At 37.5% G+C, this 20,543-nt stretch overlaps 2 protein-coding genes and 1 long non-coding RNA gene across 5 annotated transcripts in view; 1 reads left to right on the top strand and 2 right to left on the bottom strand.

Annotated features, from left to right (window-relative positions):
* Window positions 1-204: 204 nt before the first annotated feature.
* LOC126703733 (uncharacterized) lies at window positions 205-1,860 on the bottom strand. Its single transcript, XM_050402815.1, has 2 exons — window positions 892-1,860; window positions 205-390 (listed from the first exon to the last, which is right to left on the bottom strand). Exons 1-2 carry the CDS (start codon window positions 1,858-1,860, stop codon window positions 205-207), a joined length of 1,155 nt encoding a protein of 384 aa, XP_050258772.1.
* A 4,726-nt stretch (window positions 1,861-6,586) lies between these two features.
* LOC126704452 (mogroside IE synthase-like) overlaps window positions 6,587-20,543 on the bottom strand; it is a 40,313-nt gene continuing 26,356 nt past the window's right edge. Inside the window, exons 2-3 of one of the 3 annotated variants that reach the window (XM_050403489.1) lie at window positions 11,439-12,025; window positions 6,587-7,508 (exon numbers count right to left, since the gene is read on the bottom strand). In XM_050403489.1, the coding sequence (XP_050259446.1) occupies window positions 6,783-7,508; window positions 11,439-12,025 (1,313 nt within the window). In that variant the 3' untranslated portion in view covers window positions 6,587-6,782. The remainder of the gene's footprint in view (window positions 7,509-11,438; window positions 12,026-20,543) is intronic. The other 2 variants (XM_050403488.1, XM_050403486.1) reach the window with 2 other exon arrangements.
* LOC126704454 (uncharacterized) lies at window positions 8,961-9,379 on the top strand. The gene is made up of 2 exons (XR_007648184.1): window positions 8,961-9,048; window positions 9,155-9,379. It is a non-coding gene; the product is annotated as an uncharacterized LOC126704454 (long non-coding RNA).

Genomic DNA, 20,543 nt, shown 5'->3' on the forward strand with positions numbered 1-20,543 from the left:
ATCCTCGGCAGCCAGGGGTATTTGATGGTATCCTTGGAAGGCGTCCAAAAAACTCATTCGAGGGTGTCCCACAGTCGAATCCACCAATCGGTTTATCCGCGGCATGGGGAAAGGATCCTTCGGGCAGGCCTTATTTAGGTCCGTGAAGTCTACGCAGACCCACCATTTCCCATTCTTCTTTTTTACGACGACTATGTTGGCCAACTATTCGGGGTAGAACACCTCCTTGATAGCTCCTGCTTTCTTCAATTTTGTGACCTCCTCTCTCACGGCGTCTGCATGCTCTTTCAACGGTCGCTGAGGAGGCTGCTTCTTAGGCGTTATGGTCGAGCTAACATGAAGATGATGGCAAATGAAATTTGGGTCAACCCCAGGGGCCTCGTAGGCGTCCTAGGCAAACACGTCCACATTCTGTCTGAGAAAATCAATTAGCATCTCCTTCTCTTGGGGCGGTAATTCCGAGCCGACTTGAAAAAACCTCTCTGGGTCTGAACCGACAAGTACTTTCTCCAAATCCTCGCAACTTGCTTCCGTGGCTGGTCCCCCACTACCCAAGGCTGAGGCTGGGGCCGTTAATTGCTGTAAGCCGTTCTCGGGTGAGGTGGAGGGCTCACTATTCGGTCGTCGTGAGATTGCTGACACTATGCATTGTCGGGCCATCGCCTGGTTCCTTATTACTTCTTTCACTCAGCCTCCTGACGGATATTTCACCTTTTGGTGTAAGGTTGATGACACAGCCCCTAAGGCGTGAAGCCACGGTCGAGCCACGATGGCAGTGTAGGGGGAGTATGCATCTACCACAATAAAGTCCACCTCCACCACGTCTGAGTCTGTTTGTATTGGCAGCCTAATCATGCCTTTCAGGGTGACGGTTTTTCCTTCAAAGCTAACCAAAGGGGAGTCGTATGCCGTCAGGTCTTCTGGCTTCAACTTCAATCCCTTATACAAGTCAGGATACATTACTTCCACGGCGCTGCCTTGGTCAACTAGCACCCTCTTCACATTGTATCCTCCAATTCTAAGCGTGACGACCAGGGCATCATCATGGGGTTGAAGGGTTCCTAATTTATCCTCATCCAAGAATCCGATTAAGGGCGTCACCATCCCTTTAGCCCTCTTGGATTTCCTGTAGCCAGCTTCAGCCGGGAGCCTACCCACCGACATTACTCTGAAAGGATTGGAGCCGGTCCTTCTTGGTGCAGCGAGAATTACATTTATTATGCTAAGGGGTGGCCTCAATGTACTTTGCCTGGTTTCCATGTTTGACTGCTCCTGCCATCCAGCAGGGTGATGCAATAGATGTCTCAGCTTCCCCTCTCGGATAAGCTGGTCCAAGAGGTTTTTCAGATTCCTACAATCATCGGTGTTGTGGCCCGGCTCTTGGTGATATGCGCAATACAAATTCTGGTTACGTTTCAAGGGGTCACCTGACATCCGGCTTGGCCATTGGAAGAATGGTTCGTTCTTCGCCTTCTCTAGAATCTTATGTAATGGTTCTTGGAACACAGCATGGACTGCTTGTGCCCCAGTGGATCCAGACTGCCCCGAGTAATCCCTTCTTGGCCTATTACTGTTGTTAAAGCAGTCCGACCTGAAGTCCCTCCTCTCCTGAGGGACAACCTTCGCTTTGCCCTTCCCCGTTTGTTGGTCTTCCTTGACCCTTTTGTACTTGTCAATTCTGTCCATGAGTTGGCGCACACTAGTGACCGGCTTCCCATCCAGAGACTTCCTTAAACCATGCTCTGTCGGCAGGCCCCTCTTGAATGTGCTAATGGCGACGTCATCGTAATTTCCCTCTATCTCATTGTACATTTCCCAGTACCTGTCTGAATAGGCCTTCAGTGTCTCTCCCTCTTGCATGGACAAGGATAGGAGGGAATCTAGGGGCCGAGGGACTCTGCTGCTGGTGATGAAGCGGGAACCAAAAGCCTGTGTTAGCTGCTTAAAGGAATTTATGGAGTTCAGCTTGAGGCCATCAAACCACCTCATCGCCATGGGTCCCAGGCTAGACGGAAACACTTTGCACATCAATGCCTCGTCCCTGGAATGGACGGCCATCCTCTGGTTAAACTGGCTTATGTGCTCCACTGGGTCCGTCCGACCATTGTATATGGCAAAGGCTGGTTGGTGGAACCACCGAGAAAGTTCAGCCTTCTCTATCCTACGCATGAAGGGCGACTGAGAGATGCGGTCTAGGGCCTTACTCATGGCGTCATTTGCCAGGCCTTGGTAAGACGGGCTTTTGTGACCGCGTTTGCGAGGTTGTTCTTCCTCATAAGAAAAATTTTCACTTGGAGGAGTTCTTGATCTCCGCCTGTACTCATTGTCTTCCACATCGCCAGTGTCCGAACCGGGTGAAAGACGTTTTCGTTGTGCTCGGCGTAACTTTTCCTTCAAGTTGTCAATTTCTTGCTGTAGAGCCCTGTGATCGTTTCGCTTATAGGATGCGTGACCTTTCTCTTTCGAGCGACTTCTGCTCGTGTGGGAAGTGTTTACACTACCCTCTCGCTGCTTGTCTCGATCCTTTTCCCGTTCGAGGTTCAAAAAATTTTCTTGCCGTTAGAAGTCTGTGTGTCCGGTTTGGCGCGAACCTGATCCTTTCATTTCTAACGGTTTCACTTGTTGAGACACAAATTCTTCCCACAGACGGTGCCAATTGTAGGGTCAATTTTTGAGGCCCAGGCCCAGCAGGTAGGTGATTCTGGTCCAAAGAGCCCTAAACAATGAATTTGTAGAGAACGGGTTACAGAACTAGGCCTTAACGAAGTGAGTGTTAGTTAATTTTGGGCCATGCAATGATTGAACGTAAGAATATCTCCTTCATGTCCACTGGATGTTTGGTCCGATGAGACGTGCGGGTGCACTTCTGTTCCTGATCAAAGGTTATGGTCTTTCTCTCTCTCTTCTATTCTTTCTTTTTTCCTCTTTTTTTTTATCCCCTCTTTATAGGGATGCTCTTCTCTTATATAGCCTCCTTAAAGTAATCAGAGCCTTACACTTGTTGATCATCTGGACCTTCACTTGAGTGCCCGTCCCATCGGACATCCCTCCTACCTTTCTGTGAGTTGTAGTGGCCAAGGTAACACTGTTCGCCTGTCCTCTCCACATTAATGCGGCCAGAAAAGTAGCTTCCCTGCATTTAATGTGGCAGTTGTGATCTCTCCCTAGACATCCTATACTCTCTTCCTTCTCCCGGCTTTGTGAGGCTTGTCCTTACTACCAATATTCGTTGGAGTGATTCCTTATTATGGATAGGGTGCATGTTTGGTCCATATTTGGCACGTCCGAGGAGACATTCCTCCTCGGACCTCTTTTTAAATAAGTTTAGACTCATTAGAGTTGGGCTGAAAGTCCTTTTGGCGCCCCTCTTTCTCCTCGGATGTGGCTGGACTCTGTATGGGGCCCAAGGCCCATTGTTTGGTTTGGGAATTTTACCCCTACAAGTTTCCTTCTCGAGATAGAAATAGGATATTAGCGGTCTAAATCGCTATTGTGTAAACTTCAATTCTTTCATAGTAGATTTGTTTCACCTTGAGGATAGGTAAGTTAAATCTTCCACAGGTTTTTTACTGGTTTGGTTTTCCTGTGTTATCATATCATTGTATTATTTATTTTCCACACTGTTTCAATGATATGATTTATCTGTGTTAACCTAAATCTGCATAATTTATCTAAGTTAACCACTGGGCTAAATAATTAGGTTAATCTGTTTGTGTTTAAGGGGTCTAAAAATGCACAAGATTATTATCAATAAATACAGACTTTTGTCAAATTCATTCTCTAGTGAATTCCAGTTTTTTTTTCTCTCTCTTCGTGGATTCAAGGAAATACCCTATGGATTCGAGGTATACTACAAAAAGCTAATAGTTTAGTTTCTATTCTATCAAAAGAGTATTGTGTGTACTTTTTCTAAGCTTTTGCAACATCATTTAAGCATGAAAAGGGAAAATTTTTTATTCAAAAAAAAAAAGTAACAAAAGATCAATTTTTGGTATTCAAACATGACTTCTGTGTTTAACAAAATAAAAATTATACAAAAGTATGTGAGCCATTTCTTTCTCTTTAAAAAGGTCTTAGGGTTTTGTATATTATAAATTTGGTGACATTTTTCATTTATTTTTTCCATATAAAATATTGTTATGTTATGATTAATGCAGAATAAAAGTTCTATTAGTAATTGACTTAAAAAAAATAATGTTACTCCAATCATTACTTGACATCTTATGAAGTCGTGAAAAAATGTTGTTTCTTTAGCATTGTATATCACAATTTCTAATCTAATCTCATCCCTCCATTTTCTTTTAATGCTTTCTCTCTATGGAAGTAGGAGGGTGAATAATTCATGAACTAAAATTACAGGGGAGCTTTTACTGATTTTATTCAATTCAACGTGGTAAAGATTTTCGACACTAGTCAGTTCCTTAATAGTAAAGACAACTGTGGGCTCTGTTATTTTGAAGTTCTTATCTTTAGTACGATTGCTCTCTTTGAAGATAAATAATTGATGGTGATTTGAAGGAGAAGGATGCATAAACACAACAATTCAAGGGGTGTTGCAGACTTGTAGTTGGACTTTGACCATACCTTCTTTTTTTTCTTTTCTTTTTTCTTTTTCTGTTTTCTTTCTTTTACAAAGTTGCAAATTTAATCCTTATCCTATATTGACCTCAAATACAATGTTGTTCAACTTATATAAATGTTTAACTTTCATTTGATATTTTAAAAAATAGGGATTTGATCTGTTATTTTAAAAACTATATGGTTTGATTTAATTTGATACTTTTTAAAACCTTAGGACTAAAGTTATTAATTTTCAAATTATATGGTTTAGTTTGTTACTTAAAATGTAATTTTATGCTTCTTTTTTCCCACAGGCATGTAATAATTCCGATAGAAACCACTACAAGTAGCTAATTGAAGTCAATGTAGAACCATAATGGCTCAATCAAGAATTCAAATTAGATTTTAATTGTATCACAATTTTGTGCCAAATGTCCTAATTTTCTGAAAGTTCAAATATGTGTATAAACACCCTTGAACGTTTAGACCCCCAATTTACAAATAACCAATTCAAGCTTTATATCAAACAATTAATGTGTGAAACATGAACAAAAGCTTAATACAAAATTGGTAAATAATCTATGCCAATTAAAATCACATCCACGGCAGAAAATAAAAGGCAAAGATAAAGGGAAAAGAGATGCAAACACAAGGACAACACACAATGTGTTATCGAAGAGGAAACCGAAGCCCTCGGCGTAAAACCTCTCCACCGCCCTCCAAGCGGTTAATAATCTATTAGAAAATGTAGTTGGGATACATGAACAGTAATAGACCCTCCAAGTCTAATCTATCCGATGTACCTAAGCCCTCCAAGCTTCTTGCTCCAACGAGGTTGCGCCGAACCTTTTTCTTTTCTAACTTATCGGATTCCGCTATAATCCATAGCATCCGCCATCCTTGGCATCTTCCAATGCTTCCCAAAGCTCCAAAAACACTCAACACTCTGAATGGGTGTGGATAGTGTTTGTATAGAAATCTTCTCTCAATAGGTATGACAATGAGAGAGGGAATGAGAAGAGACTACAAAGATTTCTCTCTAAGAATGAGTAGCTATCTCTAATTAAGTGGGTGTTTTGAAGAAACCTCTCTTACGATTTTTCTTTCTGAATGGCCACACATATTTTGTGGGAATGAGGGGTATTTATATTGGTGTGATAATGGAATGCAAAGAGTCAATTTTTCCAAAACAGGGTTGGCTGGCGACTTGACCTCGCGACTTGAGTGAGTCGCAAGTTCAAGCCGCGAGCTAACTGAGTGGCCAGTCTGGATTTTTGTCTTGTAGTGCTCCAGCTGGCATGACTGTTCAGCTCCACTGCATGCTCTGCGCGTGTGTAACTTTTGGCGGCTTGAAGCCGCGAGCCTCCCGCGAGTCCAGCCGCGAGTCCTTGCTTAACTGCATAGTCTTGAGCATTTCTTCACACTCTCTCACACACTACCCTTACATGATTCCCACTTAAATACAGGGTTTCTAAGTGCTGTATTACAAGCAAATTTGTCACGGAATAAAGCCAACACATGGTTGATTAAATTCAACCTTACATTTTCCTTCAAATTTGATGTCATGTATCTTTATACTCTAAATGCACTTCAATTTGTGGCAACACCCCCATAGAGTTACCCAAATAGTGGGCTCATTGGTTTGAGACCTGATGTAAACTCAAAGATCCTAGGTTCAATCTACCACCACTGTATGTCAATGAAATTTTTGTGGTGTCTCATAGGTATGAAGTAGTATTGTTTGATTAAAGAATAAGACATCCATCGTTATCTAAAATAATAATAAAAAAATAAAATTGTGCCCAAAGTTATTTTATCTTTAATTTCATGAATTTAAACATTTTTTTTTTTTTACTGAATTCGTGAATTTATACATAATATAAAAAAAACAACTAAATTTTTTTATAACACTAGGAATGTGTAATATTTCCAATCTATTTAAAACTATTCTACATTCATTTAAAACTAATTTTTGCCCCTTTTTTTTTTTTTTTTTTTTTCTTTCTGTACAAGAAGAGTCTACTCCTAGTTAAAATTAAATTTGCTATTACCTATTAAAAAAATAATGTGCATTCCTTATAGTGAAAAGACATAAGTAATGTTTCGATAAAAATAAAATTCCTCAAACTTGGTGATGCTTGCCATCACTAAAATAAATCCTCCTAAAGTGAAATCATTTTCTTGATCATTATTCAAATGAAGAGTTGCCGCTTGCATTAACTTTACGAGCAAACAAGTTTTGTCACAAAGTCCTCTATGTTTTTATCTGAACTTCCACCTTCATTCATTGCCTCTTTAGCCAGTTCTTTCCATCTTATTGAATTCCCTCTCATCTCTTTCCCTCGTTCTCCTCCTATCACTTCTCTTATACACAACTCTATTTCTTCTTTGGTAGCTATGCCCCTTTCATCCAATTTAATTCTAACCCCTACCTTCCACACATCCACAATGAACTTTGCATTAGTCAATTGATCCGTCCATTGTGGCATTGCAACCATTGGCACCCCCAAGCTTAATGCCTCAAGAGTCGAGTTCCATCCACAATGAGTCATGAAGCACCCAATGGCCTTATGAGCCAATACTTCTAACTGAGGGCACCAACTCACAACAAGTCCCTTCCCCGCTGTTTCTTGTAGAAAATTAGTGGGAAGCTTTTTTTGTTCGGTTTCTCTAACAATCCACAAGAAGTAGCAATTGCTATTCTTTAGGCCCCATGTTAGCTCTTGCATCTGCTCTTCTCCCAAGGATGCTAAGCTTCCAAACGATGTGTAAACAACTGAGTGAGTTTCCTTTGTGTCTAGCCACTTTATACAAGCATCCACATCAGGCTTGAATAAATGAAGGCCATACTCTTTGTCATCATCCAACCTCTTGTCTAAGTACATCGATGGAATAGTTGGTCCAATTGTTTTTATAGGCCATTGCTGGCTTGCCATCCAATTCACAACCTAATATAGAATAATGGAATTTTGAAACATAGGTAATATAATAATAATAAACAATATTGTTCAACAATTAAAAAGAAGAAAGGCTGGTTAAAACAAAAGAGAAGAAGATACCAAAATTTGGTTGAAATCTAAAATTTTACTAAACAAATAGAGGAAACGTAGGGATGTCTTGTGCAATCATATTAGCTTAACAAACTTACAATACGTTAATATTTATGAAAAGGTATAAGATCAAATCTACTATACTCAATAAGTTGCTTATTTCCATGAATTCTATCGAGTTACATTAGTGTTTTGCATATGAGAGCCTCTAGAGGGCCTACCGAGTATATAACCAAAGCCCATCAAATATTAAGAGTGAAAGTATTGTTTCAATAACCATATATAAATTCATAACATATGTATATTGAAAATTGTTGTGTCATGCTATATAAAATATGTGAAGTTCAGGACTTGCTGTCTATGTTGGATTGATGTGAAATGTAAACTATAACTTTTTGTGCCTGTATGTCCCTTGTTCCCAATTTCTAATTTCACTGCCCAGTTGAGTGAGTCGGTACCCTTTTAAGGATTAGTGCTTGGAGGTTCAATGATTAGTCTCACTTAATTAGTTTAAAATATTTTGGAAGTTTAATTTTAGTTAAACCATATCCAACCCGGCCTGTTAAAGCCGATCAATGGTAAGTAAACAAATAGGTTTGGAACTTTTCTTTTCAACTCAAATTGAAAATTTTTTAATACAAATTCCTAAATTTAATAATGATTTGGGATGGGTCTTAGATATTAAATAGTTTGGACATTTGTGTTTGAGGAAGCTTTTCCCATCCCCATCTTGACTGGTTGCTATTACGTACTAAACGACGTTAAAAGAATAGACTGGTTGAGTTGTACACAAAAAAAAAAAAAAAAAACATTCCTATTGGTTGTAAATTAGACCAGCCTTCTCTAAGGTATAGAGAGGTTGAATTTAGAGTTATTTTGTTTGTATCAAAGAGTTTGTTTCACATTACCTCAGAAGTATATAAATTGGAGGTAATCCATGCTTCATATATATGCATTATTCTTCTCACATCATGTAAACCATACAACCATGTGAAATTCACATATTATACGATCAGGGGATGAATTTATGAGACAATTATTATTATTATCACACGCAAGACACACGAATTCCTAAACCTATGCATGAATGGATTGCTTAATTAACTTACCTCGTGTTCCAACTTGTCAAACGTGTTGATAGTGATTTGAAGGAGAAGGATTCATGAACCCAACAATTCAAGGGGGCTATTGACTTGTAGTTGGAACATATTTTTGCTTTTTCTTTTCTAAGTTACAAATTTAACCCCCATCCTAAATTAAACCCCAAACAAAATTAAATGGTTGAGATTTAATTTGTTACTTTATAAAACATCAATGTTTGATTTGTAATTTTTGAAACCATACGATTAAATTTGTTAATTTAAAAAACTTAGAACTAAATTTATCGCTTTTGAAACTCTGTGGTTTAATTTATTTGGTACACTCCCTAATCTATGAGGTTTAAAATGTAATTTTACTTCTTTTCTCTTTTTTTTTTTTTGAGAAGAAAACTTAATTTCATTAAAAGAAGAAAACTTTATTTGGTACACTCCCTAATCTATGAGGTTTAAAATGTAATTTTACTTCTTTTCTCTTACCGTAAAGATAGGCAGGTAATTAATGTCAATAGAAAGTTAGAAAGTAGAAACCACTAGAAGTCAGGGAATGAAGCGAATGAGAAGGCAGAGTGGCTCAATCAATAATTCAAATTACACATTTTAATTGCTTTTAAACAGTGGTGGGGCAGGAATTTGTCTTGGAGGGCGCATATAGAAATGAAACGACTAATCCTTTTTTTTTTTTTTTTTTTTCTGACAACAGCAATATTCTAATAAATTTTCTACAATCATACATTTTTGTCATAATTTTTGCCACAATTTGACAACATGTGTGATTATTATTCGATAACCATTACTTGGATGTGAATCTACAATTTTTTATTTATAATTCAGTCATATATATCAAAATTGTTGTTAGAATTGTGACACAAAAATTATATTTATAAACTTTTTCATAGTCTAAAATAAAATTATTAATAAAATAGAACAGTCATTTGCATAAAATAATATATCATATGACCAATCATTTTTTTTAAAAGTAATAATATATATTATGTTCATATGGTATATAATCGTATATATTTATCAATTTAATTAAAAAATATAAACGCACAGTTAAAGAAAAGGCGCTATGGTTGAGATGCAAACCGATATCAAATTATCAATTTTTGTTTTTTAGCTGTAAGGGTTTTTTTTTTTTTTTTCTTTTTTTCCTTTTTTTTTTTTTAAGAAATAAGTGTGTGGTTTTTTAACCTTACATGTGTGGTGACCTTTGGAAAGTGGAGCAAATGGTACAAGATTTTTTACTAGAAATGTGTGGTCACCGGCCTCTTGGAAAATTGGAACAAATAGAACGATATTTTTTTAAGTTGTACTAGAATAACACACTATTTTATAATTTTTTATTATAATTTAGACGTGACAAATTATAAATAATTACTTATCACTTACACATAGACTTATTATTTTTTCTCTACCACTCATACTCTGCCGTATTTACAAAGAAATTGTGAGATTAGTCGTGATACTAAATTTTCTCTACCGATTTTTACTAAACTGTCTTATGTAGACACCTTTACTAGTTTACTTTAAAAAGCAAGTCAAACTATTGATTGAAATAATATAAGAGAGATATTATATCTACAATATTTTTATAACATTTTTACAACAAATCACAGGTGGTTAGTTGTTATTAGTTCAAATTTCAAACTAACGCTAAGATTACTTTTTTGCCCTAACAATAACAACTTACCACTTGTAATTTGTTATAAAAATATTATAGACATATCATTTCTCAAAATAAAAACAAGGTAAATTGGACACAGAGAGAAAACAATTCAACTTAAGTCTTTTTAAAAATACGCATGTATGTTTTTATTTTTAAATATGCATATATGTTTTTAGGTAGAAATTTTAATATGTATATATATATATATATATTTTAAATACATTCATTCATATGTATGCATGAAGTGATACTCAAATTTTTTTATTTTTTTATTTTTATAATGATCATGTCAAAGGACAAACTTTTTCTTTTTATTAAAGCGTTTTAACTAATCAATATGTTTTTTTATATAAAATGATTCACTACATGAGGGCTTTACATCTTCAACATAATTATTTTTAGGGGTGATGAATATAAAATGATTCATTTGTTTGTGGTATTGGCCGATATTATTGGTGTCAAACACAAAATTTTTTAATCATTGGCAAATTGGCATGTAGCTTAGATTAGATGTGCCTTGGATAGACACCTATGGTTGAGTTTAAGCATATCTGTACCTTTTGTCAAGTTGTTCCACAGCACAATTATTTAATTCGCTTATTTGAACGGGACAAAGCGTCCAACTATGAAGATGTAGGGACCGATTGGGCAGAAAAAGGAGTACTCTTTTTTCTTTTTTTCTTTTTTAATTTCAATCTTTATGGGAAGAAGAAGAGATTTACAAAGACAGACATCTACTATTCAAACCTCCAAGAGAGTTTCAGGCAAAAAGGAGTATTTCTTAATTACATCTGAAGAATGAAGAATAATATTCTTTATTCTCATATTTATGGTAAGGAGTACTTATTAAATTTATAGAATATGTATAGAATTGATGTAATCTCAACAATATCATAAATAAATATCATACGTTTTGTTTTTGTTTTTTTGTTTTTTAATTTTTAACTGATGCCATATCAATCGGTAAAACAGCCTTATAAAAATAGAAAAATTATGTAATAACTCTATCATAAATCAAAAGTTAAAGAGTATGGTAAATATTCTTAGAGATTGTGAATTTACCTCGAGTTCCAGGTCCATGAAAGAGCTGAAAAAGAGCCACTTCGCTTCTAGGAAGTTGGAAAATAGATCCAGTGCAAGGTTTAGTAGAGCTGGGTACGAGCTTGGATTAGAAAGGAATGAAGATATATCATTGATTGTTAGTTTTGGCAACGAGGGTAGTGATACTGTTGGCCCTTCTATGGGCAACCTTATTGTTCCTTGCTTCAAGTGATAATAGATGACAATTACTGCACAAGACTGAGTGAAAAATGGAGCTCCATCAAGGCCATATTTCTTAGCCACGTCTAGAGCCCATGGTAGAGCACAGTCATACACAATAAGCTTTGGTGGGTAATTGGAGCTGTTTAGTTTCTCAATATACTCTGCTAAGCTTTGTGAAACTTTATCTTTGAAACGATCCATAGTTGCTATTAAGCTTTCTACGGTTTCGTCTCCCTCAGAGCCATCAGAGATTATCTCAATGTTGACAGAGCTAGAACCTTGCAAGGCTTGCATGGAGTTTCTAATGGTGTTGGTAGTGACCAAAGTCACTCTAGCACCCTTTGTGGCTAAGCGCTTGGAGAATTGGAGCATAGGATTTATGTGACCTTGTAAAGGGTAAGGAATCACTAGAATATGAGTTTCCCTCTCCATTTTCTTGCAATGTTCTCTCTCTCAATCAGATGGAGGAGCAGGGATTCATGATCAAAGAGACAATGCCATGATATTTATATATAAAAATTGGAGTGTTACACCATTTCATATCTTTTAAAAAAAATAATATTTTAGAAATCTGATAATTGGACTATACACTTTTGTTGCTCTTAATATACAAACTAAATTTTAGGTTAGTAAGGTTTCTCATTTAAGCTCACCGCTATTTTTTTTTTTTTGTTACCTGCCCTTAATAATTTATCACTTTGCATTTTGTCATTAATAATTACCATAATTATCTACTACTTGATTATTTCATTGGAAAATTTTTTTTAATACATACCTATTAATAACTATCATAATTCACAAATTTCATATTTAGTATTTCATACAAAAACATAATTATAATAAATGTCAATTAATATTATCATTATTATAAATTCCATATACAATATAAAAAATAGAGATAAAATCATATTCTATAATGCTTTATTTTTCTAATGTTTGTTAAGGTGATAAATTATAATTAACACAACACATAAACTCATTACTACCATTATTTTTATTGAATACTAACTACAATATGTAACATCAAATTTTTTTTTTTTAATAAGGAAATCATTATATTAATCATTTTAAAAATAACAATGAGTTATTATTATTACTTTATAAATGTTCACACTTCGCATGCCTGTCAATTTCTTGATTCAAAACGTGAGAAATGAGGAGAATGTGGGCTCCAATTCTTTGGGTAGCTTTTTAACTTTTTCATCTTCATCACCCATGGTTACATCAGGGGCAGAGTCAGGGGAGTCGAAGGGCACTTCCCCTCGCCTCACTCAAAAAATCTATTAATATTTCTTCTATTATATTATATAATACAATAAATGCATTTGAAAATTATATAAATAAATGGTTAATAAATAGGATGGTTTCCGAGAGTATAATCCGAGAGTATGAAGTTATTTCTCAGGCGCTTCCGTGTTACAGCTTTTGCTTATTTCATACTCATCCCGTATTGTATATACCATCATGTATATAAGTATACGAACACTATGATTAAACATAAACCACATTGCATTTGTTAAATTACCAATTGTCCCAAAAGTTTAAGTTGTTAGGAAATGGTGAATTTAATCACTTAACCATAAGTCTAACACTCCCCCTCACTTGTGGGCCTAAACTTCCCCTTAATAAGTGGGGGCCCAACAAGTGGGAATTTAACATTTTAAATGGGAGGTAGAGTAAAGCCAGGGATCGAACTCAGGATCTCCTGCTCTGATACCAAGTTAGAAATATTGAATAATTGTATTGTATTTCATAATCAAAGAATATACATGAGTACCTTTATATAGGAGGCATATATGTGCGGTACAAGTAAATATGTATGCAGTACAAGTAAGAGTGTAGTACAAGAATGTGTGTTATACAAATAATCTAGCTGAGCCTAAAGCCCATAACATAATATATGTTAACAGCCCCCCTCAAACTCAAGGTGGATGTGAGACTAGCTTGAGGTTGTCAACCAAATCACAAGTGCGTCCCTTAGGAAGTGACTTGGTGAAGATATCTGCAAATTGATCTTTGGAGAAGACTGAGAAAAACTTGAGGGCACCATGGACAAGATAATAACGGATAAAATGACAATCAATCTCGATGTGTTTAGTTTGTTCATGGAAAACATCATTGTGAGCAATATGAATGGCACTCTGGTTGTCACAATAAAAAGGAGTAGCAGAAGATGTGGACACACCCAAATCCTTAAGAAGCCATCGTAGCCAAAGGAGCTCAGATGTGGTATCAATAAGGGCACAATATTCTGCTTCCATATTGGAGCGGGCTACAAAAGTTTATTTCTTACTTCGCCAAGAAATCAAAGAAGAACCAAGGAGAAAGCAATAACCCGTAGTGGACCTGTGATCGGTGGGATCTCCTGCCCAATCAGCATCAAAGAATGCACGGAGTATAAGAGGAGACTGAGCTGAGTAGAAAAGGCCATGGAAGAGAGTGTCCTTCAAGTATCGAAGAATACGTAAAATAATAGCATAGTGAGTTGATCGTGGAGCAGACAAATACTAGCTCACCTGATGAACAACATAGGAAATGTCTGGACAAGTAACTGTGAGATAAAGAAGGATTAGACAATAGTTTCCCCCCCCCCCCCCCCGAGGGTGTCAGATGCACATTAAGTTCAACTGGAGTGTCAACAGTCTTACTGTCAGTGAGTCCAGCTCGAGACAAAAGGTCAGAAGCATACTTGGCTTGAGTAATATAAAGACCATCTGTGGAATGAGTAATTTCAAGACCCAAGAAATAGCTGAGATGTCTAAAAATTTTCATCTCAAATTGCTGACTGAGAAAATTCTTGAGTTCTTGAATGCCACTAAGATCATCACCAGTTATGATCATATCATCCACATATAGGAGAAGTAAAATGGTGCCTTTATCATTGTGACGAAGAAATAAGGCAGAATCATAAGGACTAGTAGTGTAACCCAAGCGAAAGATATTAGAGCTGAACTTGGCAAACCAAACTCGTGGAGCTTGTTTAAGGCCATAAAGTGCATGTTGAAGGTGACAAACTTGTTTGATTCAACAGAGAGACCAGGAGGAGGTTGCATATAGACTTCTTCACTTAGATCCCCATTAAGGAAGACATTTTTAGACCATCTGTGGAATGAGTAATTTCAAGACCCAAGAAATAGCTGAGATGTCTAAAAATTTTCATCTCAAATTGCTGACTGAGAAAATTCTTGAGTTCTTGAATGCCACTAAGGTCATCACCAGTTATGATCATATCATCCACATATAGGAGAAGTAAAATGGTGCCTTTATCATTGTGACGAAGAAATAAGGCAGAATCATAAGGACTGGTAGTGTAACCCAAGCGAAAGATATTGGAGCTGAACTTGGCAAACCAAACTCGTGGAGCTTGTTTAAGGCCATAAAGTGCACATTGAAGGTGACAAACTTGTTTGATTCAACAGAGAGACCAGGAGGAGGTTGCATATAGACTTCTTCACTTAGATCCCCATTAAGGAAGACATTTTTAACATCCATCTGAAAAAGATCTCATTTACTAGCAGCAACAACAACTAAGAGGGCATGAACAGATGAGATACGAGCAACTGGAGCAAAGGTCTCTTCATAATCAATCTCATACTCCTGTGTAAAACATTTTGCAACAAGACGAGCCTTATAGCGCTCAATGGACATATCAGAGCGAGTTTTGATCTTATATATCCACTTACAACCAACCACAGACTGTCTAGGAGGGAAAGTGACCAGATCCCAAGTATAGTTTTTGGCTAATGCATCAAGTTCCTCTTTCATTACAATCTACCATAAAGGGTCAGTAAAGGCCTCACGAAAGGTGTGAGGCTCGTGAAATGTAGCAAGTGCAATGTAACAATGATAGTCAAGTAAATGTGCAGGAATGGATCTTACTCGGGATGAGTGGCGAGGTGGAATGTCTTGTAGAAGATCTTCAAGCGGTGCAGGAATAGGGGACCCAGGCTTAAGGTGGGGTAGCTCGTCATCAACCTGTTCATCTTCGACCTGTCTAGGAGAAGCATAAAAAATATTTGGAGGTTGAATAGAGAAGTCCAAAGGAGGATCAAAAGTATTTGTAGAAGGAACAAGAGACTCATCCGGAAAGATTTCTAAAACAGAGGAGGTAGTTAAGGAAGAACGAAAGTGAGAGAGTTCAACAAACAATTGGTGTTCCCAAAAGACAACATTATAAGAAACACGAAAACAATGAGAGACAGGATCATAACACCTATACCCTTTTTGAAATTCGCCATAACCAAGGAAACAACAAAGTCTAGATCGAGGCTCAAGTTTGTTGTGCTAATGAGGCTGAAGAACGAAACAAGAAAATCTAAAGGAGCAAAGGTGATGATAGTCAGGGGGTGACCCAAAGAGATGCTCATACGGAGTCTGATTATGGATGAAAACGCTTGGAATGTGATTAATTGCATGAACAGCATGAAGAGTAGCTTCACCCCAAAATAGGGCAGGAACTTTGGCAGAAAGAAGAAGAGCACGAATAGTGTCAAGAATATGACGAAGTTTTCTTTCGGCTCGACCATTTTGCTGAGAGGTACCTGGACAAGTTAGATGATGTACAGTGCCATAGGAATGTAATAGAGCTTGAAACGCATATTGAGTATATTCAAGAGCATTATCAAATTGAAAAGTTTTGATACGTTTGGAGAATTGTGTTTCAACCATTTTTGCAAAGTTGTTGTATATTGGTAAAATTTCAGAATGAGATTTCATAGGAAAGATCCAACTATAACGAGAATAATCATCAATAAAAACAACAAAATATCGAGATCCACCAATACTAGCAACAAGAGAAGGTCCCCAAACATCAGCATGAATTAACTCAAAAATACTATTAGAAATGGATTCACTGTTATTGAAAGGCAAAGCTGGCTGTTTTCCTAACTGACATGAAGTACAATCAAAATTGTCTTTGGACACAGAACCCAACAGACCCTTAGAAGCTAATTGTTGTACCCAAGAAGATGGTACATGACGAGAATGCCAAAGTGCGAGAGATGGTAAGGAAGAAACTGCAGCAGCTACAGCAATAACAGAAACAGGAGCAACAGGTGGAAGATGAAGATTGTCCAAGGGAAACATATGCCCAACTCTAGGATCGGTCCCAAGCTCTTACCCCGTCCTCGGATCCTGCACAATACACCCAGAATAGTAAAAAATAAGGCAATAACCTAGTTCAGCTAATTGAACCACAAAGCACAAATTATAGGATATGTCAGGTACATGGAAGAATCTAGGAACAGAGAGGTTGGAGGTCGAAGCAAAATCTAGACTATTCCCATGCATGGTGGAACCATCAGCTATATGAATATTTAGAGGATGTGGTGCAGGGTCAAGTTTAGAGAATAAGGACGAGTAAGGTGTCATGTGATTGCAACAGGTAGAATTAAAAAGCCAAGTTTGAGACTTAGTAGGTAGAATTGAGAGAGTAGTGGAAAGAGATGCATTACCAGCCATACGAACAGCCTGATTTATGATCTCCTGTAGTTCAGTGGGGGAGAGGTTGATAGTGGATCCAGAAGACTGGGACTTCGCTGAAATGGAAGCCATTGGCGGAGTAGGCTCAGTATTAGCAACAGTAGTAGTAGTAGATTTGTTGCGACGGTAACAAGTCTCAATGGTGTGGCTAGGACGCTTGCAATAGTTGCAGAACTTTTTGTTGGTCTGCTTGCGGTGATTGCTAGAGCTAGAGGAATCACCTGATTGCTGAGGTTGCTCTATGGGTGGAGCAGAAGGAGTAATAGCCAAAGCATTGACCTTATTCTGGGCTTGAAAGGTTGCAAGACGAGTTTCTTCTCTAACCAACTTGTTCACAGCAGTCTCAAGAGAGGGAGCAGGACTGCGATTTAGAAGTTGACCTCGAATGGTCTCAAAGTCCTTATGAAGTGACATCAGGAATTCATAGAGGCGAAATTCATCTCTAATGGAAGCATATTGCTGAGCATCCTTTGAGCATGCCCAAGTTGGATCAGAAAGATCAATTTGGTCCCAAATAAAGCGAAGCTGATCATAGTAGTCATTGATGGATTGCTCTAGTTCTTGCCTGAGTTGATGCAATTCAACCACTAACTGATATTTCATGGATCCGTGAGTAGTGGAGTACCTTTTGGCCAACATATCTCATGCTGATTTTGCATCATCAAAGCTACCCAACAGATTGGAGATGGAGGGAATGGAAGTGTTCCGAATCCATGTGAGGATTATGTGGTTGTGACTATCCCATTCAATCATGCGACCAAGGAAGGCAGCATCTTCTTCACTTGCTCCCTTGACAAGAATAGTGATTGCACCAGTACAATAATGCCAGAGCATGCGACCCTTAAGAAAACTGTGCATAGCTTAAGACCAAGACAAGTAATTCTTATTCCCCTCCAATATAGTATTGATGGGGTAAGGAAGAAAAATATCCTTTTTATCCATTTAAAGACACAATATGCAAAAACAGACTGCAAAAATGAATTCTACGTAAAAAACTAGGTGAGGAGAACCTGGACTGCAAAAGTCAACCCTGGAGAAAAGTCAACAGCCCGATCAACGATCAGCGGATAAAGTCAACGTTCAACGGATAACGTTAGCAAGATGATGTGGCGTTGACATTAGCAGATGACTAGATGCTGACGTAAGCTAGGGCTGACGTGGAACTGATGACGTCACGGGTGACGTCAACTGGAGTTGAGGATGGCGCGTGTGGTGCGTGGGCTTTGACGCAGAAGCTTTGGGCGGGGCATGAGGGCGCATGCGGTCTCCAATGATTGCGAGGCTTCCACCGTCGTGTAGATCAACGCAAGATGATCTCATTGATACCTGCAGAAATGTAATCGGAGCAATATTCACGGCAGTGACGACATGTGTAGTGGTCTTTGCGGTGTAGGACTCCTCAACGACAGTGGCTGCAGGTCCGGAACCTAAAGACAATGGCTAGAAGACGTCGGAGGTTCAATGGCGAGAGGCTGCGACGACTGATGTGACAGCAGAAGCGATGTTGAGAACGTAGTAACACCAATAAAGATAAGACTGCTAAGAAAATGTCAGAGCAGTGGCTCTGATATCATGTTAAATTACCGATTGTCCCAAAAGTTTAAACTGTTAGGAAATGGTGAATTTAATCACTTAACCATAAGTCTAACAGCATTCAACAACGTAGATAAATCAAAGCTCACCTAAGTGTTCTATTTCTAATTGGTTTTTGCCCACGTAAGTGTTTTATTTCTAATCGGTTTCTTTTTTGTGCTTCTTTCAAACCCTTACCTTCCTCACTAGGTGTGTTTTTATTTCTAAATTACTATTAATTATTAAAAATGCTGATGTGTAAAATTGTGAAGAGATCAACCAAAAGTCAAAAGCTTCGGTTATATATATATATATATATATATAAAGTAATGTATTAGTGTTAGTGATACTGTGATAGGTCTAAGTAAAATTAATAACAAGTTAATGGTTTACACTATAGATTTAAAAAAAAAAAAATTAAAATATGTTGTGAAATAAGGTATTAAATTTGTATTTGGATATAGGTGTAAATACCATATTTACCATAAAGTATGATTTACGGGTAAGATTTCAATTTCTTCTATAAATTAATTAATATTTCAATTTATTTGTTAAATTTTCAAAAGAGTTTGGATTTTATTAGGATTTGGTGTTAATATATTAGTTTTCACCCTCCAATTATTTTTTTCCAACTTCTTTGTTAAATTTTCAAAAGATTTTGAATTTTATTAGGATTTGTGTAAAAATATTAATTTATACCCTCCAATAAGATATAATACTTATAAAAACAGATTAAGAAAGTTTTAAAATTTTTATGGGAGTTGAATGAAATAATACTTTTGTTTAAAGGGTGGGTACCCAGTCGGTCACACATTGTCATATTCATGTCTCTTTTGATGAGATTAATAAGCTTCAAATAATAAAATGTCGTGCTCGATCTGGGTACTACACTACGACACTTCATTAATCATTCAATTGCTGTAAAGAGATAGTCCGCCCTCATGTACTATCATTACACATCTTTGTCATCTTAAAGTAAGTTGTGCACACCCCAAAGACTTCAGCTCTAAGCGCCTCCTCAGTCTCTACTACCTCTACAACATAACCATCCTATTCAGCCTTGTCTACGGCCTTCTCAACCTCTTCCAACTTCTTCTTCAGGACCCCAATCTACTCTTTGGCTGCAGTTAGCTGGTCCTCGGATTGACGGAGCTATTTGCATTGACTTTCCACTTGCCTCTCAACTCCTTGCAGGGCAGCCTCGGCACTCTTCTTATCTCTATCAGCCTCGATTAGTTTGGTGTTCAACTCTTGTATCCTTTTCTCAGCTATGTTAAAGGCGTCAACATTGGCAATGCGCCTCCCTTCCTCATCCTTCATTTGCTTGTGGGAGTTGTTCACCAACTCCTTGGCCCTATGCGTAGCTTGTACAGCCTTTCAAGAAAAAAAAAAAATATAATGATTAGAGAAAAGTAATTATGACCTTAAGTGAAAGAAAGTCAATTAAAATACTTACCAATGCAAGGTCCCTCTTCAGACTAAGAAACACTTCGTGTCTCTTCATGGACCTGAGATCAACCATGTCCTCAGGCAGCAAAAGGGCCTGCTCTACGACATTGGCCACATACCTAGCCTTCCCATGCTGGAAGTCCCCTATAGATGCATCTGTTGGAGGGGGGGCTCTGTCCAACACCAAGGAGGTGTTCCAAGCTGGCACCTTAACTTGGTGGTCATGCCCCCTTTCCACCATAGATCCTTCACTTGAGGACCTTGTGTAAGCAGTTTTGGCCACTTTGGCCCCCTTTTAAAGCTAAACTTCCTTGGAAGGAAGGCCCTTTCCTTCCTCCACCACCTCCTTACCCTTCTGGTCCCTTTTTCCTCTTTTTGTCAATAGGATCGAGTTAGGAAGCC

Source organism: Quercus robur, chromosome 10 (genome assembly GCF_932294415.1).
Source record: "Quercus robur chromosome 10, dhQueRobu3.1, whole genome shotgun sequence".
In the NCBI taxonomy this organism is placed as follows: Eukaryota; Viridiplantae; Streptophyta; class Magnoliopsida; order Fagales; family Fagaceae; genus Quercus; species Quercus robur.

Bases quoted from the DNA above. Each gene is read 5' to 3' on its own strand.
- LOC126703733 (XM_050402815.1), bottom strand. From the start codon at position 1,860: ATGCAAGAGGGAGAGACACTGAAGGCCTATTCAGACAGGTACTGGGAA. The intron at 391-891 runs GTTAGCTTTGAA...GTGTTTGCCTAG, and splicing joins CGGCATACGACTCCCCTTTG to GACGCCTACGAGGCCCCTGG.